General features: G+C 52.9%; 2 protein-coding genes across 6 annotated transcripts; both read right to left on the reverse strand.

Moving 5' to 3' along the window:
* Nucleotides 1-49: 49 nt before the first annotated feature.
* Nucleotides 50-9,807, reverse strand: PLCD4 (phospholipase C delta 4). 4 transcript variants are annotated; one of them, XM_069861316.1, is made up of 16 exons: nucleotides 9,800-9,807; nucleotides 7,070-7,122; nucleotides 6,597-6,755; nucleotides 5,921-6,149; nucleotides 5,565-5,694; nucleotides 4,920-5,151; nucleotides 4,326-4,527; nucleotides 3,841-3,985; nucleotides 3,273-3,425; nucleotides 2,788-2,928; nucleotides 2,283-2,439; nucleotides 1,784-1,900; nucleotides 1,345-1,523; nucleotides 1,048-1,183; nucleotides 803-952; nucleotides 50-674 (listed from the first exon to the last, which is right to left on the reverse strand). In XM_069861316.1, the coding sequence occupies exons 2-16, from the start codon at nucleotides 7,092-7,094 to the stop codon at nucleotides 568-570; spliced, it is 2,262 nt and encodes a 753-aa protein (XP_069717417.1). In that variant the 5' UTR covers nucleotides 7,095-7,122; nucleotides 9,800-9,807; the 3' UTR covers nucleotides 50-567. The 4 variants fall into 4 exon arrangements, with proteins under 4 accessions (XP_069717417.1, XP_069717419.1, XP_069717418.1 ...); XM_069861318.1 differs by lacking the exon at nucleotides 6,597-6,755; XM_069861317.1 differs by lacking the exon at nucleotides 9,800-9,807 and having other exon boundaries at nucleotides 4,920-5,079; nucleotides 7,070-7,933.
* A 677-nt stretch (nucleotides 9,808-10,484) lies between these two features.
* On the reverse strand, nucleotides 10,485-27,876 carry CNOT9 (CCR4-NOT transcription complex subunit 9). 2 transcript variants are annotated; one of them, XM_069861297.1, is made up of 8 exons: nucleotides 27,756-27,876; nucleotides 23,540-23,719; nucleotides 22,358-22,473; nucleotides 20,966-21,075; nucleotides 20,084-20,193; nucleotides 19,066-19,164; nucleotides 12,827-12,918; nucleotides 10,485-12,136 (listed from the first exon to the last, which is right to left on the reverse strand). In XM_069861297.1, exons 1-8 carry the CDS (start codon nucleotides 27,777-27,779, stop codon nucleotides 11,968-11,970), a joined length of 900 nt encoding a protein of 299 aa, XP_069717398.1. In that variant the 5' UTR covers nucleotides 27,780-27,876; the 3' UTR covers nucleotides 10,485-11,967. The 2 variants fall into 2 exon arrangements, with proteins under 2 accessions (XP_069717398.1, XP_069717396.1); XM_069861295.1 differs by having other exon boundaries at nucleotides 10,485-12,142.
* Between the last annotated feature and the right edge of the window lie 26 nt (nucleotides 27,877-27,902).

Below are 27,902 nucleotides of genomic sequence, written 5' to 3' on the forward strand. Positions count from 1 at the left end.
TGTCTGTCCCCAGCACCACTGCATCTGATCCCAGCACACCTGTCACCAAACAATTTATTAGGTTGTTTGCAGAGAAAAGACAGGGCAAGGGTGAGTAACGCACCGGCCAGGAGAGCCCTGGGGGCTGTGGGGGCCAGGGGCTGCAATGGGGCTCTGCAGGGTCAGGGGACAGTGAGGACTAACTCCTCTCCCAGCTCTGCTCAGCCCTGCGGTTTGCTGGGCTCCAGCCTTGCTCCTGGGCTGGGGGGGACCAGCCCCTGCAGCAGAGCTGGGGCCCTGTGCACCATCTCTCCTCAGGCCTGAGCTGTGCCTGGGGGCCAGGGCAGGGCGCGGGGAGGGGGGGCGCATCAGTGCAGAACCCACACTCGTGTCTGGGAGGCAGCCTCCCCAACCTGGGAAGCGGATGGCGGTGCCTTTTCACAGGCCCCAGAGGCCACTGTAAATGGGGGCACAACTGCAACGACAACACAGGGATGACACAAATGGCTCAGCAAGAGGGCAATGCGGTTGGCTCCGTGGCCTTGGGAGCTCTATGGCTTTGCTCTGGATCCTGCTCCACCCATGGGCTCAGTCCTGCTCAGGGCCTGGAGGCTCGGTGATGTGGATGTGGACGAAGAGTGAAGATGGTGGGATGCTGGTGCCATCCTTGGAGAGGAGATGGATGTGGCGATAGCCTGCAGGGAGAACAGTGAGGCTCTGGCTGACTGCTGCGCCCCTGCCTCCTGCTCCAGCACCCCGCTGAGCCCCAGACACCCCTGCGGGGCTGCCCTGGTGCCCCCTCCCTGGGGCAGCAGCTGCTCACCAGGTTTGATGTTGACAAAGGCCAGGGTGAACTGACCCACGAAGTCATTCCTGGAAGTCTTGTCATAATCCTCTACCACAAAGCGGATGAGGGCCAGCTCAGGCACATGGAGCTGGAACTGGAGCGTCTCATCCCAGCGGGGGTTAAACCCTGGGAAGGGAGAGTGGCGCCTGGGAGGGTGAGGGAGGGCAGGGATGAGGGCTGCCCAGGTGCATTGGGATCTCTGGTACTACTGTGGGGCTTACCATTGTTCTCTATGTACTTGGTCTCCTGGTGTGCCTGGTCTGCAGGGACCCCGTGGATCTCCACGCGCACCAGGGGGTCGATTACAGCTCCCTCCTTGCTGTTGGCCACTTTGGGCAGCTGCTGCCCGCTAATCACCTGTGGGAAGAGATGGACCCTGGGACCTGGGGAGGTCTGGCATGCTGCCCAGGTGGGCTTTGAGGGAGCCAGGATGGTGTTTCCCCCCAATCTGGGACTGACAGAGCCCCAGGACACTGTCATGGCTCCCTGGGTTCTTTCCTTGGCCCCATGCCCCATACCTGGATTGTCAGGGTGGTGGGGCCAGGGCCCTCCCGGCTGCTGGGGTCACTGGGGTCGAAGAGTGTCTCCTCATCCCTCATGAAGGGTGGTTTGAGCACGTAGCCACAGCGGCCATTCTGGCTGAACAGCCCATCACACAGGTCCATCTCCATGCCAGCTGTCTGGAAGTTCAAGGCCACTGGGGGAAGGCAGCAGGGTAAGGGTTCAGGGCAGCCTGAAGTCACTGTGCCCTTCTCAGCCTGTCCCCATGCGGGGCCTCAAGGTGACAAGGCACCGATGTCCAGGTACCCCTAAGCTCCCCAAGGCAGGGCAAGAGCCTGCAGCCAGGCCTGGCATGAGCTGGGGTTGTAGCTGGCACCAACACAGGCATGGATGGTGCCACTTGGGACAGGACACAGGGCATCCCCCCAGCTTGCAGCCCTGATGCCCCAGCCGTACCAATCTGGCACCCCACGTTCCACATCTCCTGCGGGCTGTAGTTGGAGGAGTCGGTCCGCATCCCGCTGGGGTAGATGCGTGTCAGCTGCCAGGCATTGTGGCGGACAAACTCATTCCCTACAATGGAGTGTGAGAGCCACTCGTGGGGTCACCCCCCGGCCTGCATCCATCCATCCAACATCCATCCAACCACCTACTCACACATCCACCTATCCAACCAAACATACATTCATCCAACCATCCACCCTCCCATCAACCCACCCACCAATTCTCATCCCTCTCCCCTCCCAGGAAGCCAGGTGTCCTGCCTTACTTTCTAAGCCAATAATCCCTACTCGCCCATCAGAGCCTAAATCCAGGGTACAGCTCCACTGGACCCTCTTTCTTCTGGGCAGGGAGGGAGCCCCTGTGTCCAGAGGCTCTAGCCCTACACCTGAGGAAGCTACCTGGCCCCTCTGCTCTGCCCTGGTCCCTGGTGGTGCTACCCGCTCTGCCTCACCTGCATCCCGGATGAGCTTCCTGGCCTTGGCTTCGGAAAAGGAGGAGATCTCGGAGGGCCGGGAATGGCTGCGGGCCTCCTGGAAGCCCCGGAAGGACACACTCTTGCAGTAGATGACACAGTCAGACAATGACTGTGCCAGGCTCTCCTTGTCCTTCTGCAAGGCAAGGCTGTGTTGGGTCCCTCCTGATGGCAGCACCATCTCCCAACACTCATCCAGGACTGGGGCTGTGGATCGTGGGGAAGCTGAGAACAGCCCAGGGGTGCTGGGGTTGGCAGCATCCCCACCACGGGCATCCTTCCTGCCAGGAATAGAGCAGGCAGGCCCCCCCCAGCGTGGTGCCACCACAGGGACACTCTGCAAAGTGAGGGCTGGCCTGGCCAGGGACAGAAAGGGCTGGTGATGTCCCTGTAATCTCTGCCTCTCCCCTCAGCACTGGGATGTCGCCATAGCTGTGCCCGGGGGCTCAGTGCTCCCAGACCGACCCCAGCCTGGGCCATCCACCTTCACCCTCCGTCTCTCCTCCTCCGCCTCTGCCCCATTGTCATCGTCAGACACATCAGGTGCCTCATCTCCTGGCCCATCCAGCGTGTCTTCCAGCCGCCCGATCTTCTTCCCCTTCAGCAGGATCTTGTGCTTCAGCTCCTGCAGGGTTGGGGATAGAGAGGGTGTCCATTTCCTCCGTGGGATTTGCTGTGCCCTGGGATCCCTCAGTGCTGGGAGCCAGCACCTCCAGCTCCCCTCAGCACCCGGGAGGGGACAGGGTAGGAGTTCTCCGCCCTGCTCTCTGGCTCTGCAGGGCATGGGGAGGCAATCCTGGGGACAGCTGTGTGACCCCTGTGAACATAAGGACACAGCATCCCCAAATGCTCCAGCAGAGCAGGATGATGCTGGGCAGGGTTGGCCCTTTCTCTGGACAGCAGAGCCACCTCCCTACCCCACTCTCAGACAGAACCACGATGCTCAGTGTGGCTGTGCTCTGTCCCTACCTCAGGGGATGGGAGCTGGGTGGGGATGCGCCCATCAGTGGTGGTGGTGAGGAGCTGTTCCCCCAGAATGGTCTTGAGCTGTTGGGCCAACACCTCCTGCTGCTCCATGCTGCAGTGGTTCTCCAGGGACACGATCACCGGGTAGTCCGAGGTCTGGGAAGCAATGTGCACAGCTGGAGATCTGCCTTGGAAAGGTTGAGGAGCTCTCACAAGAGCTTTGACCAGGCACAGGCGGTGCCAGGAAGGAGCCCATCATGCACACCTGCGTTCTCCTGAGATCTTCACACCTCTCTGGATTCCCCCAGGCCCCACCTCACCCCTGCACCCCCAGCAGACCATGCCTGCAGAAGCCCCCATCCCCCAGCATGGCACAGCGCAGGGATCAGTCCCCCCAGTGCTGTTCCTGGGAAAGGGACACAGCCACCCTCCTCGCCCACGATGGGGTCAGACCTGCTGCAGCACCAGGCGATGACCCCCAGCACTGCAACCCCGAATTGTAGCCGCACGTGTCCCAGCCCACCCGTCGAGGGCCACCCACAACACCCAGTGCCCAGGGACGGGTGCCCACCTTGAAGGCGTACTTCCCCAGGGTGCTCACAACCTCCCGGAAGGGGATCTTGGAGGTGAAGGTGTGGCCGTGGTACACCACGGGCTCTCCATTGGGTCCGTCCCAGCAATCCACCTCCAGGCACCGGCAGCCCCTTTTCAGAGCCCTGTGGGAGGACAGTCGCATCTAGGACCCAGCCAGGTCCCCAGACCATGCCCTCCCCTCTGGCTCCGGGTGTCAGCCCTGCAAGGGACATGGGGACAGCCACCGAGGGTGGGCTCAGCACCCCAAAAACCTGACCCTCCTCGCTGGGCACCATATGGCATAGAATCACAGAATCACGAGGTTGGAAAAGACCCACAGGATCATCGAGTCCAACCATTCCTATCAAAATCCAACCATTCCTATTGATTTGGCATGGCCAAAGGGGTGCTGGACCATGGAGGAGGCAAAGGAGCCCCTGGGACACAACCCTGGGGGCATCTGGGAGGGAGCAGCTCCTTTACCTGATGTAGCCTTCGATGCTGCTCTGGCCCCGGATCTGGTCCTCTATCAGGTAGGTGTTGTGGGAGGAGGAGATGAAGTAGTGGCAGAGAGGCTGGCTCATGTCCTGCCACAGCGCCCGGTGCTGGGGGTTGAAGATGGAACCATCCGGGGAGCAGAGGTACATGAGGAACCCGTCAGCACTCAGCACATGGCGAGCCCGGGCTGCAGGTGGAGAGGGAGGCTCAGCAAGAGCTGGGGACTCAGAGGAGGCAGGATGCGGGCTAATGGGGCTGCTGCTGGCTCCTCTCATCCGCAGCCTGATGGAAACAGTTGCTGCAAGAGGCGAGGGCACAGGGAGAGATGCCCCAGGGGGGTAACCTTGGGAAGGTGAGTGGTGGACCCCCAAAGCCAGAGCTTCCAGCTCGCAGCTTCCGCCTCACAGCTGGTCAACCTTCTACACCAAAATGTTCCAGAATGGACAAAAAAACCGGGAACTGCACCCCAATCTCATCATGGGCAGCCTTTCCTCAGTGCCCACCTACAACAGGATGGGGCTTGGAGGTGCTGTGGGTCCACACACAGGGAACACAGCTGATGCTCAGGTTGGCTCTCACCTGTCTCCGATGGCTCATACTTGTCTATGAGCTCCATGGCCAGCTGCTCTGCACCCTCGTCCTCCAACTGCTCCTGCCGCAGGAAATCCACCAGCTCCAGCAGTGTTAGCTTCTTCCCATCCTCAGAGAAGTCCTGGAAGAGGCTCAGCACCTCCTCGCGCTGCGTGAGGGCCTTGTAGAAGAGCACGAACTCCTCCCCTTCCAGTGTCCCTGACTCTGACTTGTCAGCGTCCTGCAAGGGAGCTCACTCAGCGTGTAGCTGGGGCAAAACGGGGTGTCCTGACTGCTCCATGGGTCCGCGGGGGGATTTACCCACCCCCAGCAGAAAGCCCAGGGACTCCACATCAGCAGCAGTGGTAGGTATCGATCAATGCATAGATGGACAGATGGACAGGCTGCTGGGGGCCTTGTTGGATGGATGGACAGATGGATGGGTTGAAGAATGGAGAAGGGTGGATGGATGGATGGATGAATTGGCAGATAAATGAATAAATGGATGTTTGGCTGGGTAAACAGGTGGTTGGGTGAACAAATAAATGGATGGACAGGTGGGTGGGTGGATAAGTGACAGTAGTGACATCCTTCTGCAGGGATGTGGTGTTCAGTGTGATCCAGCTCCTCCACACGCTCAGATGTGGTGCTTACCTGGAAGAGCTGCAGGGCATGATCCTCATTCATGTCCACATTCATCATCTTGAGGAGACGCTGCACCTCCTTGAAGTTCATGCGCCCATCTTTATTCTTGTCACCTTTCTGGAACCAGTCACGAATCCACGTGCAAGAAACCAGGGCAGATGTTAAGGGAAAGGACTTTGGCAAAGAGAAATGGAGCTGGGGAGCATCAGAAGGCCTCTTTTCCTTTTTCTGTGCACTATTCCTGCTCTGGTGCAGACGATGAGACCCAGAAGAGTTAAGCACACACCGGAGCAAGCCTGAGGGATGCCTGGAGATTGGGGGAGGACTGGGTGCAGAGGGCAGAGTGGTGCCCACAGGAAGGATATTGATCTATCTTCTCCCTCTGGTCCATGCTGGTGGCCACTTCGATGAGCTGGTGCAGGCCCTGGACCCAGCACTGTGCCTCCTCTGCTGAGCTGGCAATGAGGTCCAGATTGCCCCGGCGACCATAGAAGACAATCGTGAAGCAGCGCTCGGGTGGAAACTCTTCAGCCACGCTCTGCAGCACCTCTGACTGGTGCCCTTCCCGCACCGTCTCCACATCACTGATGGAGACTGGAGCAGAGGGAGGGGAGGCCTGTCTGTGGGGGACAAGGACCACAGGGCAGGGGGCACTGCCCACAGACAACTGTCTTTCCAGCCATCCCTCCTTCTACTTATCCAGGCAGCCACCCACTCACCCTCTAAGATATCCATCCATCCGTCCGTCTATCTGCACCTCTGTTTGTCCGCCCACTCCTCCACTGCCATGCCAGAGCTTCCACTTGTATTCGCTGCAATGTCTAACTCAGCCTTTGTAACCCAGGGGTCCCACTGGGGTCAGGATGCTACATGAAGCAGTGTGGGTGAGAAGAGCCTCCCCCTACACACACAGAGCCTCTCCTGAATGCCCCAGCACCCTTTGCAAGCTTGGCTCCAAGAATGTCCATACATGTTCACATCCCTGTTCACTCTGAACCCTACTGATGTCCTCACAGCCAACACACAGCAGCCGGTACTCACAAGCAGACTCGATTCTCCCTGTCCTCTTGGAATGGTACCAGATGGTCATGCAGTCATCCTGCAGCTTGAAGTAACGCTGCTTCTTCCAGTTCTTGGACTTGACTTTGCGCATCAGCGTCCCTTGCTGCATCTGCTCCAGCTCCTCCGTGAGCTGGATGCCTGGGGGCAGCATGGGCTGTGTCACTGAGGGTAGGGGTACCCGGGCACTGCGCCCCGGTGCCTTGCTCCCTTCCTTGCCCCCTCTGGGACCCCAGGTGGTGTCTTGATTTGGGACAGAGAAGGGATGCACCCCAACCAACCTCCCTTTGCCACAGGGGAGGCAGAAGGCAATTCCCCATCCACCCTTCCCACCCACTCTCAGCACTGGGGCAGGGATACTGCTGCGGGTGGCAAGGCAGCTCAACCCACGGGCCAGATTTGCCTTGGCACAAATCCGGGTGGCCCGGTGCCCTCCCCTCCGCCGGGGCACTCACGGGCGTTGCACAGCAGCGATGCCATGGCTCTGCCTCCTCCACGCTGGCGGCTGCTGGGGAGGGAAGAGAGAGGGCGGCTGTTGGGTGTGAGGCTGGATTCCCCCGTGCCCGAGTGGCGGCAGGTGGGCTCCGGCCATGCCCACGCGTGTGCGTGTGTCCCTGCCCTGGGGCGAGTGTGCCTGTCTCCTGCTGGGTCATTGCTTTCCCTCAGTGTCGAGTTCACCCGGCCAACTTCGTGAAATATTAATTTGCGTTACCGGGAAGATGGAGCTCGAAAGGTGTCCGAGAAAAACAGAAAGACTTGTGATCGTGGCTGCCCTAGAGCCTGCTGGGTACCAGAGCCCTGGGGCTGCCAGGTCACCGCTACCAGGGGAGGGAAAACATGCCTTGGGGGCACCTGGGAAAGCCAAGCACGAGCTCCCAGAACCTGTGCATTGGCCTCCAGCCAGCGAATTTGGAAGTAAGGGAGAGTATTACTCGCTGTAAGAGCAAGGAAGGGGCCAGATCAATGACCCTCAGCTCCCCCAGCTCTTTCTCCCTGGGGAACGTCAGCACCCCAGCACTGCAAGATCACCAGGAGCCATACTGCAAGCACACTGTGACGAGTGGCACTATAAATACTACCCAAGTGACAATAAGGCTTTGATTAGGCTGTTAAGGCTTTAATTAGACTGACAAATTGCTGCATGTGCCTATCACCCCGTGCTGGAGCTGGGCACTCGAGGAGCAGATACTGGAACCGGTGGGCTGGGATTTGGGTGCAGGAGGGAACTTGGGGGTCCCTGGAAGTGAAGGGCTCTGTGCCAGGGTGCAGGGGTGGCAGCTGTGCCCCAGGCCCCTGACTCAGCAGGGCTGGGAATAGCCGGTGCCGTCAGCGTGCAGGCAGCTGCGGAGCCCGGGCGCCAGATCCTCGCAGGCTCAGGGGCCCCCGACAGCGGCCGTTCCCTGCTCCGTGTGGGAACGGGCAGGGAAGATCCCAGCACAGCACTGGTACACATCAGGCGTGGAGCTGGCAGTAGGTGTTGTGCTGTCCCCAGGGCAAGTGGGGACCACCAGTGCATGCTCTTGGGGACCTCAGGTATTGCTGGAGACATGAAGTGGCTGGGGTTCCATCCTAGCTGCGTCCCAGCAGTGTCCAGTGCTAGGGTTGCGTGTTTCCAGCACCAGCCCCTCATGCAGGGCTCAGACCGCAAGGACTTAGAATCATAGAATCACAGAATCACCAGGTTGGAAAAGACCCTCCGGATCATCGAGTCCAACCATTCCCATCAAACACTAAACCATGCCCCTCAGCACCTCATCCACCCGTCCCTTAAACACCTCCAGGGAAGGTGAATCAACCACCTCCCTGGGCAGCCTCTGCCAGTGCCCAATGACCCTTCCCGTGAAAAATTTTTTCCTAATGTTTAGCCTGAACCTCCCCTGGCGGGGCTTGAGGCCATTCCCTCATGCCTTGTCCCCTGTCACTTGTTACAGCACCTGCACTCCCCCACATCTGATGGGTTGAGGGGACACCGTGCCACCTGCCCAGGGCTCAGGATGTGCCTGCACCCACAAATGGAAGGGTGGCACCACGGCTCCTCTCAGCCCCAGCGGAGCAGGTGCTCTGACGCCCACTGCCTTGCACAGCCCCAGGATTGCCCCACACCCTCCCCCAACACGCTCGCTGCCCCTTGTGCTCCAGGAGCTGCAGGGAACCATTGGGGGGCAACCCCAGCCACCTGTCCCCCTGCACCTTCCAGCCTCCCGGCAGCACCCAGCCTGGTGTCTCCGCTTTGCAGGGTTGCAGCACCAGGTGCCCACTTGCCCCACGCATCTGGCACAGCAGCGGGCGATGGGGTGGACATGAGGATGATTTGGGGAGCCAAAGCCAGCACTGGGGGAGAGGCACCAAGGCTGGAGAGACATGCTGGCTTGGGAGAGGGACAGGCTGCACCTGGCCATGCATGTGGGCAATGACTGGTGTGCAAGGGAGCTGCTTGCAGCCCCCAGGCCCATAACAACATCGAGATTTTGGAGCTAAACTGATCTTCCCCAGTGCCAGCCCTCACAGGCTCCCAGCACAGCACAAGCGTGCCCAGCCCTGCCCCAGCCACGGAGCTGTGCCTTCCCCACAGCAGCAGCCAAGAGGAGATGATCCCTTCCAGCACAAGGAAGATCCCATGAGGGACACAGCCCACTGTTCCGCTACCCCCAGCGGGTGAGCGATGCCCCAAAAACCCAGCATAGCCCCTTTCTCCTTTGAGTTGAGAGGAGCGGGACAGGAGCCAGGAGCTGGAAAAAAAACAAGCGCAAGGGCTTCCCGGGGGCTGCTGCCTCCTGCTAGGGGCAGCCCCAGCTCCCCCCAGCTCCTCTCCTGGACGTGACAGTCCCCAAGCAGAGCTGGAGGGCCAAGTCCCCCGGCAGAATTCAGTGTCCCTGTGGGGGTGGCCGTGCCAAAGGAGGGAGGGATGCCCACCCCTCCGGACACCCCCACCCTCTCCCGTGTCCCCGGGCTCTGCTCAGCTCCCCCTGCCCCACGCAACCTTCCCCCGTGCCCCAGGACTCACCTCAGTGACCGGTGGACAGAGCGTGACCCACGCAAGGGGACCAGACGGCAGCTGATGGGGTCGGAGGGGTCTCAGGGGGGTGAGACAAGGGGGTCTGGGATGGGGCAGGGGGGGACAAGTGACACCTTGGAGCAAACAAACCCGCCGGCATCCCTGCTCCCACCTGCTCCCAGCTCCGTACCCGCTGTCCGGTGCCGCGTTCTCCGCTGGTCGGGGCTGCCCGCCCCCTCGGCATCAGCCCGGCCCCTGCCCCCGGGACGCCCCCGGTCCCCGCAGCCGCCTCCTCTCAAGGTCAGCGCGGATTAAGGTCACTCCGCTCCCTCGGGTGCCTGAGCCCCTCGCTCCCATCCTCCGGCACAAGCTGTCCCTCCCCAGCCCCTCCTGAGCTCCCCAGGGTGCCCCTGTCCCCCCTCTCCCAGGACACAGTGATCCATGGGGCCAGGAGCTGCCAGCTGGAAAGAGATGCAGGACCCAAAAAGGCAGAGGATGCAAGTTGGGGTACCCTTGAAGCTGGCTGAGTTTGGTGCAAGGACCAAACTTCAGGTGGGTGATGCTCTAACAGACCTCACAGAGCTCCAAATCACGCTGCAGGAAGGCATCGAGCGCTCTCCCCGGCAGGCTCCGCTGGAGCCTGCCAGGGAGAGCGCTCGCTGCCTTCCTGCAAAGCTGAATAGAGCAGCATCACATCCTAAAATCCCCTCTTCGTTACCTGCTCCAGCAGCGACGAGGCAGCTCCCAGCAGAAAAAGGCCACACGCTCTCCTCAGCACACATCCCCAAAGCTGGCACAGCCCAACTTCCTCCTGCCTACAATAAATCCCCTGCTTGCAGCTTGCCCTCCCCCCAGAGACCAGACCGGGAGCAATCTGTGCTGGCTGGGGTTTTATTATTATTAATCCGAACTTACCAAAAAAAAAAAAAAAACCACAACCCCAAACCTAAACAGAAGGATTTTCACACCCCATCAAGGTCAGGGTGGAGGGGAGGGAAAAGGAGGAGGCGATGGTTATAAAACGGGACCCAGAGGCAAGGAAGAGGCCATGCCTTGCCCTTGTTACGCAAGGCTGCAAAGGGAGGAGGGAAAGGGAAAGGATGGGATTTAAGACACTGTTGGCACAACACCATGGATGATCAGCAAAATGAGCTACTCGAGGGGGGGGGGGGGTGGATCGAGTAGATGCCCAGGGTGGCTGGAGCCAAACACAGGCTCCGCTGCAGCAGAGCCTGGGAGCTCTTCGCTGCTGAGAGCCCGCTGCAGGCAAATAAACCCCAAATAAACCCCTCGGTGCAGGGAAGGCAGGTAAACAGCTGCTGGTCCAGTTTAACTGCCACGGGGCTGAGGCAGATGCCAAGGCAGGTTTGAAAGCAGAAATGGATGCTGCTGGCTGGCAGGGAAGAGCTGGGAAAGGGGGAAAGGGAGGGGGACTGAGAGGGGCCAGGCAGGCAGCAGTGAGCACAGAAGCTGACATACCTGGAGCCCACAGGATGTCACTCCCAGCTATTCCACAGCAGAGGATCATCAGCCAGTGACCTGCTCATCAAAAGGCAGGTTCCCTAACACTCAACTCCAGCCAACAGCTCCACCAGACAAGTGTTGGGCTAGACGATAGGCAGCGCACATCAGCCACTGCTTAACTGCAGGAGTGCACTATTTACAGCAAAAAACCACAGTCCTGCAGTCTCCACCTCCCCCAGAGGCCCAGGAAGCAAGCTTATAGCATTTGTGTTCATCGCAAGTAACCTACCTCTCCTCCTGGGGCAAGCACTGCAGTGGCCCTGCTCCAGCCACAGCCTCCACACCAAAGAAAAGGCAGAGAGAAGCTCATTGCAGCAGCAGAGCCAGCCATAAGGATGTACTGGCAAGGAAGAAAGCTGTTACTGGGCTACCTGCAGCTAAGTAGCAGTCTTAAGAGGGGATAAAACTGGATCGGCTTTTATTCAGCTCATTCATCTAAACAGACATGTAAACAAGAAGTGACAAGGAACTGGAGGGACATGGCGCGTACACTCCATGTCACACACTGCTTGGGCAGAGGCTGAGCTAGCTGGAAGAGCAGACATCCACTACCCCTGCCTGGCGGTGGGGGAAGACACCAGCCAAGCCCCCTGGAGAGAGGGGGATCTTTAGAGGTTGTTTTTATTGATTTTTCAGCTGTAGTATCAGCATTTGCTGGTGCTGTGATCCCCAGGGGCATTGTGCACTGCCACAGAGCAGCCTCGGGCTGGGCAGGATGGTCCAACAGGCCGGCAGCCAGCTGGTGTGCCCAGTTTGTCGCGGAAGAGATCATCCATTCCTGGTTGTTTGTAAACCTGAGCTGTTTCTTCCAGGGTCCCCCACCTCCATCAGTAGTCATTGTGGAGGAAGAGGGATGCCCCGTGGATCAGTGACCTGACCCTCCTGCAGGTTCTTGACAAGCTGAGCCAGCCAGCGCTTCGTGGTGGTGTCATCCTTAAGGACCTGGGCAAAGGTGGTGTCCTTCAGCTGGTCGGGAAGGCACTGCCTGAGAGCTTCACGTGCCCTACATCAAGAGACAAGAAACGGGGCCCAACAAATAAACTCACAGGGGCAAAAGGGGAGCAAACCCCACTGGGGACAGACCGCTCCTTTGCCTGGGGTTCTCCCTGGCAGGGCCCGCTAAGGAAAGCGCCGAGCAGCAGCACTGCAGCACATGGTGCTCAGCCAGCCAGCACGGCTCCCATCCTTCACGTTGGACCCACTGAGCCAACCCCTGTGCCCTGATGCCCATCAGTTAAGATCAACACGATGCCAGGAGAGGTCAAGACAGCAAACGCGCACTCAGTGGCCTTGGGCAGAGCTGCTGATCAGCAGGAAATCAGTCTCTATTCCCTCAACTGAATTTCCTATTGGCTTCTAATGTTGATAGACCACATGACGCAGAAGAGAGCGAGCACAGCGTTCCACCTCAGTCCCTTCCTCATACCTAGCTCTGAGCTCTGGCAGTCGCAATCTGCACAGCTAGAATCTTCACAAGTCCCCAACAGTCACAGTTTCTCCCACATACCATAAAAGCCCCTGGGACTAGCAATAAAAAAAACCCCAAAACACCCCAAACCACCCATCCATTTTCCACACCGAGCTACAGCAGGTATAATGATAGACAAGGAACCTTGACTCCCCCCAAGTGGGCATCGCAGAGAAGATCTGCACTTCTAGGACAAGTCCCTGCCCAAACTCCTAAAATGTTTACCTGGGGTTATCGGAAAGTCGAAGGTAGCAGCGGACGACATGTTTCAGCAGCCGCGCTGATGGTTCCTTGGAGAGCTGCAGGACCATTTTACCCTGTTTGACAGAGGCCAGTACCAACAGTTAAGGTCTTTGTGAGAACAGCTTCACAGTCAGCAGACAGAGAAAGACCAATAAATCATACACTCCGGCCTTCCCATGCATCACAGCCTTTGAGGAGAGCAGCTTGCCACAGCCTGGACAGGATTCTCCCAGTAGCTTGGCAAAACCTTGTCTTACCTCTGCCTGGTTTTTATCTCCCCAGGACTGCTTACTGGCCCAACTCTCTGCTAGATTAAAGAGAATGTGGGGTCACCCATTTGTGGAGGAAAGTGAACATATCCCAAACACTTGTTAAGCTCAGGTTGTCACCCTGTGAGGTGTGTTCCCAAACTCTGCAACACTTCCTGCTCTCATCACAGAGCCATTTAGTTTGGAAAAGACCTTTAAGTCCAACCATCTGTGCTGTCTTCATTTCAAATCCCTTTTAAAACCTCAACAAGAGCTTGGGAAGGACTGGGCCACCTACACCACACACAATAGGATCCACATATGGTCTTAACACACACCCAAGAGCTGTATTTTCTCTTTCTGCTACATCCTTTATGAAGCTATTACTGGGACATAAGGCCAGGGCAGCACCCCCCGAGCCCAGCCTCCATTTCTCACACTGTGCAGGACTTTGCACATGGCTGCACCTTTGAACACATTCAGCCTAGTAAACTGTGTGGATGCCTTTCCATGCCTCCTTTGAAGGAGTTCTAACACTCTGTTTCCTCATATTTAGAAGTCAATCAGATCTGCCCAAGCTGTTTCTTTTCCTGTAACTGCATTGGCTGCAAAAACCATTTTCCTCATCAGCCAAATTCACCTGTGTTTGGGTACTCGGGCAGTTAGCAATTAGAGGTCACCCTCATCTGCCCTTTTGAAAGCTTCCTGATCTCAGCAATTCCCCAGGATACTTTTTCAAAATAAAGAACAACAAGTCAGAGAGCTCCTCAGACAGCTCCTGGATAAGCAACACTAATTCACTCTTTTAGAAGCATCTAATACCTGTGTAACATCTTACTCTTATCAGTAGATAAGGAAGTAAATCACCACCCTCATGAGGCATGAGTAGACCACTCCAGTTTTTAAAACAGAGAACAGAATCGTCTACGAACATTTTCATCTTTCTCCACAGCACTATGGAACATTAATCATCACTGCTTCACCCACTGGTGGGATTATACCACACTAGGATTTCTCCCATGCTAACATAGCTTTACACAGCCACATCCTTCCATGTTTGTGCCCTTCCTAGCCATCAATTCTTCCTTGATGTTTTCCCTCCCCTATCCCAGGGTTCCTAACTGCCTCCTTCACTTCTGCCCCCAAGCCAGATGTACTCCCATCAAAGCCGATCCTTTTCTCAAACACAAAAATTGTGTCACATCAACTCACAACTCCTTGTATTTTGCTGCTTGTGGGTGAAAATGGAACAAAAATTTTCATTACGTTTGGGAAAGCAGACAGACAAATAAATATTCCAAATTAAAGCATCAACTGTTCAGCACAGAATCAGCACTTAATGCTGCATTTTCATCTCCTGAGACTGCTCTTTAAGAAGCAAACAACCAAACACAAAAGCAGGAAAACAGCCATTCCAGAGCAGACATATTCCCTTTGGCAGGCTCAAAGAAGTTAAAACTCAGACTGGGGCTATTACTCCTACAATGAACACATTATAAGTACTTGAATTTCTCCTTCACAGGGGACAGGGAATGGTCAAAAATTGCCTGCTATCTGTGTATTCCAACACAAGAATTAGTCTCATAGGCAGCAGAGAGCAGGAGCCATGTTCAAAAGAGCTAAAAAAAGGGAGGTTGGCCTTCCAGGCAGCACAGGAAACCCATGAAACTCCTTGGTAAATAACACTGTGGATGTAAAAAACTTCCACAGGATCAAGAGGAGAGTAGGACAAACACTGAGCTTATTGCACAGAAAATCCAAAACTAGGCCCAGAAATCCAAAGCAGAAAATAGCTGGAAGCTGTGAGACTGTTAGGAGGGCAAGTGTCACATATGCTTGCCCAGCTCTTACTACTTCGCTCAGCCTGCTGGTCTCTCAACCTGTTATGGGAGACAGAAATGGGAACCAAATCCATGGCCTGAGCCATGTGATCATTATGGAAGGAAACGAAGGAAAGCTGCTCCCCTCAACCAGAGAGCAAAACCCCAGATCCCCCTGGTGAACAAGTACCATGTGCTGCAGGTGGAATCCAATCCTGAGGATGAGGATGATGGCTCCCACAGCCTAGAATCTTTCCCTAGGCCACACCATCCTCAGAAAAAGATAAAAATATCCATTAAGAAGAAGAGGAGGGTGAATGTTGTAGGGGACTCCCTCCTAAAAGGAACGGAGGGACCCATTTGCAGACCGGACCCACTCCACAGAGAGGTCTGCTGCTTACCGGGGGCATCAGTGAAGGAGGTAGCTAGAAAACTTCCTTCCCTGGTCCACGAGACAGACTACTATCCTCTGATAGTAGTCCAAACTGGTAATGATGATTTAGTAAACAGAAAGACCAAAGCCATCAAGAAGGACTTCAGGGCCATTGGGAAAATGACGGAGGGCTCTGGGGCTCTGATAGTATTCTGCTCCATCCCAAGGCTAAACAGAGAGGAGCAGGAAGTCAAGAAGAAGAATTCGATTAATGCCTGGCTCTGAGCCTGGTGTGAGGAGAGGGGCTTCAGCTTCTTTGATCATGGGGTGGTTCATGCACCCCCAGGCTTTGTTACTAAGGATGGGACACATGTGCCTCCTAGAGGGGCTAAAGCCCTTGCTAAAAACCTAGCTAAGCTCATAAACCAAGCTTTAAACTAGATGTGAAGGGGGAGGGTGTTGAGACCAGGCTAGACAGGAACGAGCCTGGACGTGGGGCAATGGTGATTTGGAGAGAGTGTGCTGGTGAGGACCACCAGTACATCACCACACAGAAAGTGGGGGTGAACACACCTGCGGGTGCTAAGGGAGATACGGGCACTCTGGCACTAGCTACTCCAGTTACCAGGAAATTGGGAACGAACTCTGTTCCCTCTAAGAAGGCTGAAGGCTCAGCAGCTCAGCTGAAGTGCATTTACACCAATGCACGCAGCATGGGGAATAAGAAGGAAGAGCTGGAAGCTGTCATAGGGCAAGGAGCCTATGATGTCGTTGCCATCACAGAAACATGTTGGGATGACTCATATAACTGCAGTGCAGCTATGGTGGAGTACAAACTCTTCAGGCGGGATAGGAAGGGTAGGAGAGGAGGCAGGGTAGCCCTCTTTGTAAGGGAGGACTTGGACACCGTTGAGATGGATTGTGGCAATCAGGAGGTTGAGTGCCTGTGGGTTAAAATCAGAGGAACCCATAAGAAGGTAGATTTTGTGATGGGAGTCTGTTACAGACCACCCAGCCAAGGAGAAGCAGCTGATGAGCTCTTCTATAAACAGCTGGGGTTAATCTCTAGATTGATGCCTCTTGTTCTTGTGGGAGACTTCAATCTTCCTGATATCTGCTGGAAGTACAATACAGCAGAAGGGAAGCAGTCTAGGAGGCTCCTGGAGTGCATGGAAGACAACTTCCTTGCACAGCTGGTGAATGAACCAACAAGGGAAGGTGCCTTCCTGGACCTGCTCTTTGTGAACAGAGAAAGCCTTGTGAGGGATGTGGCAGTAGGTGGATGCCTAGGACAAAGCAATCATGAGATGATAGGGTTTTCTGTTCTAGGTGAAGAGGGTGGTTAGCAGGACAGTAGCATTAAATTTCCAGAGGGCTGACTTCGAACTCTTCAGAAGGCTGGTTGGCGAAGTCTCATGGGAGACAGTACTCAAGGGCAAGGGAGCCCTTCAAAAAGGAAATCCTAGCAGCTCAGGAGAAAGCCATCCCCATGTTCCGGGAAAAAAGCCGGCAGGGGAAAAAAACCAGCTTGGCTGAACAGAGAGATCTTGAGTGATATCAAGAAGAGGAGACATGTTTATGAGCTCTGGAAGAGGGGACAGGCCTCTTGGGTGGACTACAGGAGGGAAGTGAAATTGTGTAGGGAAACAATCAGAAGGGCTAAGGCTCAACTAGAAATCAGATTGGCAAAGTCTGTGAAAGATAACAAAAAACCTTTCTATAAACATATAAATAATAAAAGGAGGACTAGGGAGACCATACAGTCCCTATTGGATGCAGAAGGAACAACAGTGACAGGGGATGAGGAAAAGGCTGAGGTACTTAATGCCTTCTTTGCCTCAGTCTTTATTTGTAAAGAAAGTCGTTCCCTCTGTGTACAAACCCAGGAGCTAGAGGAGCAAAATGAGGCTCCCACGATCCAAGAGGAGGTGGTCAGAGCCTTGCTAGCCCAACTAGACACCCACAAGTCTATGGGGCCAGATGGGATTCTCCCAAGGGTATTGAAGGAGCTGGCAGATGTGCTGGCCAAACCCCTTTCCATCATCTTCCAACAGTCCTGGAAGACTGGGGAAGTCCCACTAGACTGGAGGCTGGCTGATATTGTGCCCATCTACAAGAAGGGTCACAGGGAGGATCCAGGGAACTACAGGCCTGTCAGTCTGACCTCAGTGCCAGGGAAAGTCATGGGGCAGGTGATCTTGAGTGTTATCATGAAGCACATGCAAGAGAACCAGGTGATCAGGCCCAGTCAAAACAGGTTCACAAAAGGCAGGTCTTGCCAAACTAACCTGATCACTTTCTATGACAAAGTGACTTGGCTGCTGGATGAGGGAAAGGCTGTGGATGTGGTCTTCCTGGACTTCAGTAAAGCCTTTGACACAGTTTCTTACAGCATTCTGCTTGAGAAACTGTCACCCTCTGGCCTGTACAAGTGCACACTCTCCTGGGTGGAAAACTGGTTGACTGGCCGGGCCCAGAGAGTGGTGGTAAATGGTGTGAAATCCAGCTGGAGGCCAGTTACAAGTGGGGTTCCCCAGGGCTCAGTGCTGGGTCCAGCCCTGTTCAATGTCTTTATCAATGACCTGGATGAAGGCATTGAGTGCACCCTTAGCAAGTTTGCAGACAACACTAAGCTGGGTGTCAATCTGCTGGAGGGCAGGGAGGCTCTGCAAAGGGATCTGAACAGGCTGGACCGCTGGGCAGAGTCCAATGGCATGAGGTTTAACAAGGCCAAATGCCGGGTCCTGCACTTGGGGCACAACAACCCTGTGCAGTGCTACAGACTAGGAGAAGTCTGTCTAGAAAGCTGCCTGGAGGAGAGGGACCTGGGGGTATTGGTTGACAGCGACTGAACATGAGCCAGCAGTGTGCCCAGGTGGCCAAGAAGGCCAATGGCATCTTGGCTTGGATCAGAAATGGTATGGCCACCAGGTCCAGGGAGGTTATTCTCCCTCTGTACTCAGCACTGGTGAGACCGCTCCTTGAATCCTGTGTTCAGTTCTGGGCCCCTCACCACAAGAAGGATGTTGAGGCTCTGGAGCGAGTCCAGAGAAGAGCAACGAAGTTGGTGAAGAAGCTGGAGAACAGGCCTTAAGAGGAATGGCTGAGAGAGCTGGGGTTGTTTAGCCTGGAGAAGAGGAGGCTGAGGGGAGACCTCATTGCTCTCTACAACTACCTGAAAGGAAGTTGTAGAGAGGAGGGTGCTGGCCTCTTCTCCCAAGTGACAGGGGACAGGACGAGAGGGAATGGCCTCAAGCTCTGCCAGGGGAGATTTAGGCTGAACATTAGGAAAAAAATTTTCACAGAAAGGGTCATTGGGCACTGGAATGGGCTACCCAGGGAGGTGGTTGAGTCCCCTTCCCTGGAGGTGTTTAAGGGACAGGTGGACGAGGTGCTGAGGGGCATGGTTTAGTGATTGATAGAAATGGTTGGACTCAATGGTCCAGTGGGACTCTTCCAACCTGGTGATTCTATGATTATTAATTAAACTTGATTCAATTCTCATCCAGCCAACAACCCTGAAAACTTTTTCCTCTCCGGAGATGTTTACTTGGTTTATTTCGGGGACTTAGTACAGCACAACTGATACGTGTTCTCCACACACAAACTAGAGATGTGCAAAGGAAATGTGGAAGCACAGAGCTACAGCATTGCAAGAAGTCCTAAAATTATTATCTACTCTCATCCTGTGTTTCAGTCAGAGAGCAGTGAAGAAGCTTGCTGCTAGTGTGATTTTTTTGTTTGTTTTTGGTTTTTTTTAAAAAGAAGTAATAATCTTACCAGTATCATGGCAACATGTGAAAACCGCTCATAAGTCTGACAGATATACGCCAGCCCTGTGTCATCCAGGAGGATTTTCTGAAGAATAAACGTAGCAACCTAGAACAATGAGAAAGCAGAAAGGAGTATAAGCAAGTTAATATCTCCTGAAAAGGAACAGCCTTTGTGCTGTGTTCAAGGCAGTCACAGAGCTGAAAGGTCTTATAGCAGGCAGCAAATGCTTTACTTGGTGGAAGTTTTAAAGCCAAAAGACAATGCAGGACACTGCACAATCCTTGGTATCCCTGGCTAAAGAAGAGAGATGGATATAAAGCACTGTGTACAAGATGACTGCATGCAGGTTGCATAAAACAGCAGCTACTGCCAGGCTGCTCAGGAGAGCCTCAAACTACAGCCACACTACTCTGGTCCCACAGCAAGCAGCAGAGGAAGGATCTGCCATCTGAGTGGCAAGCTGATTTTGGTTTTCATCTTGAGCATTACTGAGTCATGGAATACGACTTTCTGGAAGAACCTCAGCCAGATGCGTCAGCAGGCTTCACTGGAGAAGCACACATAGACTGAAACCTGTGGCCAGTGTGACCACAGATGGGAGCTCATGAGTAAAAAAGGACCCTGATCAGAGGGGACAGCAAACTGGTCCAGCGTGGTGTATGTTCCCATAACTGCCACTAACAGCTGCTGCCCAGCCACAGCATTTGTTCTCATTTGTTTCATAGAAAAGCTGATCCAGCTCAGCCCTGAAGGTTACTCGGCAGCACTGCAAAGGACGGAATGGGTGTTGAGAGCAGCAAGAGCTTTCCCAGCAAAACTGCCAAGCTCAGGAACTCCTCGCTTAGTTTAGTAGTTTTGGTTTAGTTTTGGTTTGTTTTATTTTTGAGGAGGTAAAATCTCCACCTAGAGCTGCCGCAACAGCATTTGCAACAGGACAGAAGCCAACTCTGCAGGTTCCTGGCTGCCTGACCATTGGGCAATAAACCATAAAAGGTCTTAATTAAGACCAAAAAAGAGTAGGTACCGTTTTGGAGAGTTCACTGCCAGACTCCATAATGCGTAAGCACAGGGGGATAATTTCTGTTGTCAACAAGAAATTTATCACTTCTTGCTCATCAGTTTTCACCAAGGCCCCTTAAAGGAAAAGCAAAAAACCCAAAATCAATAATTCATAAACTATTTAAAAACAAAAAAAAAAATCTCACCTTTCAAATAGGGCCCATGCTCTGTCCTCCCCAGGAACCATTAGATCTGAAGGGCAGGCAGAGCAACTGCCATCCTAAATACGCTGCTGCACATGGCTGGAGAATAAATTGTTTTGGCAGCATAACAGTAATCAAGCTGAGTTTGGGGACTGTTTGTTTTTCAGAAACAGGATGCATTCTCAGCTCTCCTCTGGTAGTAACTAACACAGGAGGATCATGCTACCCACAGCAACTTCTGGGAAGAAGAAATGCATTTCAAGACCCTCTTACTTAAAGCATGGAGGGAGAAATATTTTGGGGGGTGGGGGGGAACCCAAATAGGATAAGGGGAAGACAGGGCAAATGTCAAGCAATGACAAAAAGCCATGAATGCCGTCAGTTTGAACCCACCCTTCCCAGTCTCCATTTGGCTAGGCTGAGGGTGAGAGCACAAAACTGCAGGTGCTTGCACTCCCAGGAAAAGATTTTTGCAACACACCAGGATTCTCTTATTAGTGAAAAGCCCAGCTCCGAAACACTAAGAGGAACCTTCTTCAACAACTGAAGGAAAAGGAGCAGCTTCTCCTGTTAACAGCACAGGATTGATCCAACTCCACTAGAACAGACTTTTGATTTTGGTCATGCACATCACTCTACCCACAGCATGAACTGCATTCAACATGGCAGGAAACCAGTGCTCCAGCATTAATCTGGCTACTTACCAATCACTCCGAGGCTTGTGAGCCGCAGGTACTCAAATGGGCGTGTCTTGCTAACTGTGTGCAAGAAGGGGTACAGGAAGAGAGGGATATGAGCTGCCAGAAAAGCTGACCTGTAGGAGAGAGAAAACACCCAACATCAGAGACAAGGAAAACAATGCGAGTGCACAATACGTTACCATGCACAGCCTCAGACTCCTCCTGGCAGACACCATTGCTGACGCTCCTCAAAAGTGGGCAACAGTTTGTTCTCTGGAAGGGCATAAAGTTAATTCTGCACCAGGCACAGCACAAAACCTTAACCGTCCATTACCTGAATCACTGCTTCCAGCAGACCAGGAACAGTGTATGTCCTGTTGTTTATACTTCCTCTTCCTGCCACTCATACCCCTCTGTTTTGTACATTCACTGTTGCACCCCATGTTGCAGGTTCCCTCAGGCAGGTATAGTTAGCCACAATCCATGTGCAAAGCCTCTGCATGACAGAAGTCCAGACTGGCTGATCTCTAGGTATTACCACAGTTCAAATGGGCACAGTCACCTTTTCCCTGAGAGTCCTCACACTGCTTTCTGACAAAGATGAAAAATACAGATTGCAGGGAGAAACCCGGAGTTCACTTTGCTAACAGAGGGAAGCTCTTTTCAGTGATGACCCAATATTCTTTGTTTTCACTTTTCAAACTTTAAACATAAAGGTGCCTGCTGTAAACCTGCCCTATTTTATTGGATTACATCTCACGGAAGGTTATTGTTTAACACTACTTTGCAGCAGCTGAAAAACAACTTCAGCTGCACAGTGCTTTCTTCTCAGAAACATGAGATTATGGGCGTCTGGGTAGTTTTCTTCTGAGTTTCAGCTACTGATTTTGGCTGTACTAACATCATCTTTTCCCCTAACATGTGTTGGACACAGATTTTGAAAACGTGACTCCAGGCACTGGCTGAGGACTCCATGCATGGCTCTGCTATTGCTCCCTTGCCATACACAGTCTCTAGGAAGGACAGTTCTGCTCACCCACCCTTTGGACAGCTGGTCTAAATGTAAGCTGCCGGTCAAAATAACTGTAAGCTCATTAAAACAAGGATCCTGCATACAGCACTCACCACAAAGGCACCCTTATATCTGGCTGAGCTCCCAGGAGCTGTCACAACCAAGTGTTTTGGGAATTTGCAGGATCTCAGGATGATCCAGGAAATGCCATGCATTTAGGACCACCATAAAGCTGTTATCTTGCTAATCCGTGCAAACAAGCAAAAGCAGCAGGCAGCTGCCTATCTTCCAGCTCTGTCCTCTGTTCCCCTTCTCTTAGTAAAAAGGAATAAGGGAGCTTCTGACAACTGGCTGAGATGTCACCAGCAATACCACAGAAAATTCATGCACTTGGAAACACTCACCTCGTTTCAGGATGTGATGCAACACATTGTAGCAGAGCTAAAGCATTGCAGACTCTGTTGGACTGGTGGGCTGTCAAAGTCGGAGGGTTGATTGATGGATAAATATTTACAATTTCCTAAAAATTAACATATTAGAAGTTAAAGGAGAGAAATATCAGCAAGCTGTACCAAACCACTTGCCCAGCAAGGAACTGTGGGGACAGGAGACGGCAGTCTGCTTTCACCAAGCACCACTTTGAAGCAGCAGCCACCATGCTGCCCAGGCAAGGGCAGAGCTGGGTTACAGTCAATTTGGCAAGGAGTCACGGGGCTGCAGTTGAACTTTAATTTCAGTTAAAAAAGAGTTCACTTGATTTCCTGGCTCTTTGCTAGTGTAGGGACTGCTTTGTTTCAAAACTCCAGAGCAAAGAGGAGCATTGTTCCTCTGCCTAACGGCAGAGCACACCCACTCTATTCTATGTAGTTCCTAGTACTCTAACCTGATGCAGGGAAAGCAACTACAGATGATAAATAAAATTCAGAAATCTCCCTGCTTTCAAACAGAGCTCCCTTCTAATCTCCTTTACTTGTTTCAGGGCCACTCTGAAGGCAGACTGGTCAATTCTGCACTTCTCTTGCCTTGTTTGAAAGAAAGGACTAGATTCTGCACTGAGAGATAGATGGTCGACAGCTGTAGAGTAGCTTGCCTAGAGATAAGCTGAACTGCTTGGTTTCACATGAAGTGCAGGTACAGTCCCTCACAAGGGTCTCTGGAGTAGTGAGCAGCATTGCTTTGCTGCCCTTCCCACAGGCTCCCTGCAAGGGCAACCTTCTGACCAGGAAGCGCTTAAGCTCATGCAAAACAAATCACACCAGAGATCTTAAGAGTTAAGACCATTGTGGTTGTCCTGTATGAAAAACAAGCAGGATGTGATCTACAGGGAGGTCATACACCCAGGAACTCATCTGCTCCCCTTTCCACTATGTAACCTGTCAAATTGGAAATTTTACAGTCTTTGCATACATCACCTTCCTAGTGAAGATTAATGGCAAACAGGCTCCCCTCACCACACAATCATGCACCCAGCAACAACAATAATGGATCCCCCTGCACCTCTCCAGATCCATCCCATGGACACACAAGCTCTGCAGCATGCTGATGCTGCACCATGGAATTAAGACACCACGTCCAGTCCTACCCACCTGAAGGAGGGCTGCAATTGTGCCAAATGAATGCCACAGCATCGGGGCAAGGTCAGGCACGGACTCACGCTTCTTGCTCAGCTCCAGCAGTGCATTCTCCCGCGTCTCGGGGCTGGACAGCTCATTGATCCACTGGTAGATCTTTTCACGGTCAACCTGTGCCAGTGCTGTCGGCACAGGCTGGGAAGACAACAAGAAAACTTCAGTCCAAACATTTTATCCAAGTTACACCCAAACCACTCCCACGGATGAGCAAAAAAAGGCTCGAGAAACTTCTGGCTGGGGGACAAACTGAAGCTACATTAAGACATGGATATGGCCTTAGGTTAGGCCATATTCTTTCATCTGAAACACAAATGTTTCACTTTCTGCCCTGACTCATTAGGACAGTTCCCCTTAATCTGCTTGTGAAGCGGTACCTGAACTTCATTCAGCAGTACGAGCACATCGTGCTACTCCCTGCTTGTGTCAGCGGAGCTCCTGGGAAGGTTGCACCTACTCTGTCAGCCATCACTTGCTTCATCCGCATTTAGTAGGCATTCCTTTCATGCTTCAAGTGCAAGCTTCCGTGGATTCAAAGAAGGGTAGATGCTACCTTTTTCTCCCCAAAAAAGTCCATGACATTGGAGGCTGCCAATGGGATTCACCCAATACAGGTGAGAAAAATATTCATAAAAATACTAGAAAAATTCACACTACTACACCATCAGTGTGACACTGTCCATGGCCAGAAACACCCACTGCTAGAGGTATCTCACATTCATCCCGCGTATCCTGTCTACATGCAGAGAGCTAAAGGGGAGTTTTTCAAGACTGATTTTGTGAAAAAATTCCTGTTCAAAATAAACCCAGAAAAGAGTAGATTTGTAGTCACAGTTGGAGCACATTTTCTACTATTCAGAAGAAAAGCAGGTTTTCTCTTTGTGGAACAGCAGGAAAGGAACAGCATCGAGGTCAACAAGTTTTCAAGAAAAAAAAAAAAAAACAAAAGAGAAGGCTGGGAAGGGAAGGAAGAGAAACAGGGGCTGTGGAATTTTGGCATAGATTCTGTGGAGAGGGTAAAGCGCAAATCTTTCAACAGAAGTTTGTCTCATGCCTCTGCTGGCAAAGCAAGTGCTCGAAGTGCAAACAAATGCTCAGCAGGCTTCATAAAGAGACAGTTCAGTGATTCAGATCCAAAATTTTGAGGGAGACAAACATCAGCATTGAAGCATATGTGAACACTTCCAGAAGCTGGTTCAGAATCCATTCAAACATTCAGCTGCAGCCTTTACTACTCAAGTAAAGCACAACCCTGCTAGTGTGCTGCTGCTACTCCTGAGGCAGCCTGCATGCAACACTCTCAGCATCCCCACATGCACGGCAGTCACAGCTGGGTGCACAGAATGGGCTGCATCACTTGTTTTTAACCCAGACACTCTTCACATGCTCATCACAACAGATGTGAGCATTGCCCGTACCGCACTGACAGCAGCATCGCCACTAATCAGCTCATCATCAAGAAACTGAGAAGAATTATAAAGCAGCTAGAATCAAACCTGAAACCATATGCCAGAGACAGGCTCCCAGAATTGCAGGAGGGATGAAGTGGGACCTTTTGCAGGCACCTCCAGGGCTTTCTGTCTCTATTTCTGCAAAGGTTTCCCTCCTCTGTTAATCTATGTATTATGCCCATAATCACTTCCAAAAAGACTCTTTTCCAGCTGTGGGATTTCTCTCTCCTCCTAATTGCTTCCCCATTGTATTATTTAACTTAAACGCCAATGCGCGGTTATCAGTCCCCATACTCTAGGGCTCAAATACCTTTCTAGTTGTTCCTCTTTCCTCCTCTGTTCCTGTTTTTTCTCGTCTACTCTTTTTTTATTTTCCCAGAACCTCACACTAAATTAGTAATGCTGACAAATTTATTGTGCTCTTACAGCTGGGAGTGCAATTCCAATGGTAACTCCTACATTGCAGCTCAGAAAGAGAGGGAGAATGAACACAGCTCATTGTTTTTATTTTGGATGGTAAAGTGACAAGCAGTGTAGCAATAATGTTGTTACAACTGTCTCATCTAAAGCCTCTATCTATTTTTCTAGTCTCACTGGAAGTTTCAGTTCCTGTAAGCTTAAATACATTGACCCTTTAAAAGCATAATCATGTGATTGTGATCCCTAGAGAACACTAAGTAGATTTTCCACACCATTAAGTTTATTATGTCCAATATCTGTCTTAGCCAGGACTGCTTTTCACAGGTTCTGCAGCTGCTCTTCACATTTTGGTTTAAATTTCCCTCTAAAACCTAAAATTTTGGGGAAACCCAAGGGGAATTTTGGGGAACACACAAATCCTGCAAGCTCCGAGACAGAACCCTGCCAAGCAGACTCTCTTCCGCACACATGGAAAGCAAAAGTTCCCAACAATATCTCAAGAACACAAATTAGCCACCTCTGCACCATAAAAGATCTGGTAACACCTTCCTCAAGGGAAACAGCATTACCTCAAACATTCATGTACCCCTGACAATCACACAACAAATTTGATTTAGGCAACCCACTTTCTCTTCCTAATAGAGCAGTTGCTGCTAGGCACACTGGTAAAAGTACTGGTCAACCAAGGAAGAACACTGACTAACTGGATACACGTGGTTTTTAAACTACTTTGACAGCTCACCAGCTGAAAAATGCCAAAACTAACTTTAAACATCAATAGCAGTGAATTAGCTGGTTTGAGTTGGGCTTACAATGGCTACGTTTACTGGTTTAGCCTGTTCTTGAGCCTCCGGCACATCACACTGTCTTTAGGTCCGAAAAAGAAGCGTTAGTTCTGCCACCAGCGACACTGCCTAAAGACCACAGTGTTATCACAAGAGTGTTCACAACACCCAAAGGCATTCCTGACCCCACTAAGGAGGAACTTTATTTACCGCAGCTCCCAAGCACATCTCCAGAGCCAAATACCCTTCCTTGTAATCTTTGGTCAAAGCATCCTCTCCAACCGCAGTACGAAACATTTCAATACAGAACTACAGAATTATGTAAAAATTAAACACACACTCAAATGAGTCCCAAAATAAATTTGATTCCCGTTACTGAAATGGGTTGTTTTGTTAAAACTGTGTTTAAAGAAAATCCTCTTACACAAAGGTAATTGGAACACAGACAGAGGATTAATGGGACATACAACAGTCCCTCACAGATTTTGACGAGCACTCAGGAATTATACTGCTATAAAAATGCAAATGTTGATTAAGTGTTCACTATGAGCTTGCACATATGCCTACGCTCCGGAAAGTGTCACTTTAAATCGGAAGCACTCATCAGCACACCAAGAACCAATTTCAAGTCCCAAGCACATAAGCAAAGCGAGAAGACTCAGAGTTCTCCCAACTCCTGCCTGCAAGCACTTTGATTGCTCCTGTTGGCTGATTATCCCAAGGAGATCCTGGAGCCGAGTTCACCTGCAAACACTCCAGCTGCTGACCTTGCCACACACTGCCCAGATACAGCACATGCCACCTGCTCAGCCACCTCCAGGAGGTCTCATGCAATGAACGTGCATGAAGCCCCACTCAGACAGGGGACAGGATGTGGTAACCACATCACTCAAGTGTGGCTCCTATTTACAAGAACAGGGAACTCCACAGGGCTCAGCCGTGGGGAAGCTTTGCCTTATGGCTGCCAGCACCCACGGCCCCACTGCTACCACAGCCCCTGCTTTTCTCCCACCCTGTTCTCCCTGCTCATCTCCCCCCACCCCTTTCCCTTTGCTCCTCTCCCCCTCCTTTCCCTTTGCGCCTCTCCCCCCCCTTTCCCCTTTACGCCTCTCCCCTCCCTTCCACTTTACGCCTCTCCCCTCCCTTCCCTTTACTCCTCTCCCCCCCTTTCCCTTTACTCCTCTCCCCCCCTTCCCCTTTACGCCTCTCCCCCTCTCTTCCCCTTTACTCCTCACCCCCTTTCTTCCCCTTTACTCCTCTCCCCCTCTCTTCCCCTTTACTCCTCTCCCCCTCTCTTCCCCTTTACTCCTCTCCCCACCTCTTCCCCGTTCCCCCTGCTCCTTCCCAAACCTCCCCCACCACCCCAGGCTCCCTCTCCTCCTTTTCCCCGCCCCGGGCTCCTTCCCCTCCTTCCACCGTGCTCCCTCTCGTTCCCAGGCACCCTCTCCTCCCGACCCTCCGGGCCTCGCTGCCCCCCCTGGGCCGTACAGCGGAGCCCCTGCTCGCTGCCCGCCTCACCGCGGCCGTGGCCAGGCTGTGCATGGTGGGAGCGGTGCCTCCAGGCCCGCCTCAAGCCGCCGCCGCCATAGACGCGGTCCCGCACCGCCCCCCGCGCGCCGCCAGGGATGCCGGGAAGGGGCGGGGCGCCGCTTCTACGCGTGCGCG

This window comes from Phaenicophaeus curvirostris, chromosome 7 (genome assembly GCF_032191515.1).
Source record: "Phaenicophaeus curvirostris isolate KB17595 chromosome 7, BPBGC_Pcur_1.0, whole genome shotgun sequence".
Classification (NCBI taxonomy): domain Eukaryota; kingdom Metazoa; phylum Chordata; class Aves; order Cuculiformes; family Cuculidae; genus Phaenicophaeus; species Phaenicophaeus curvirostris.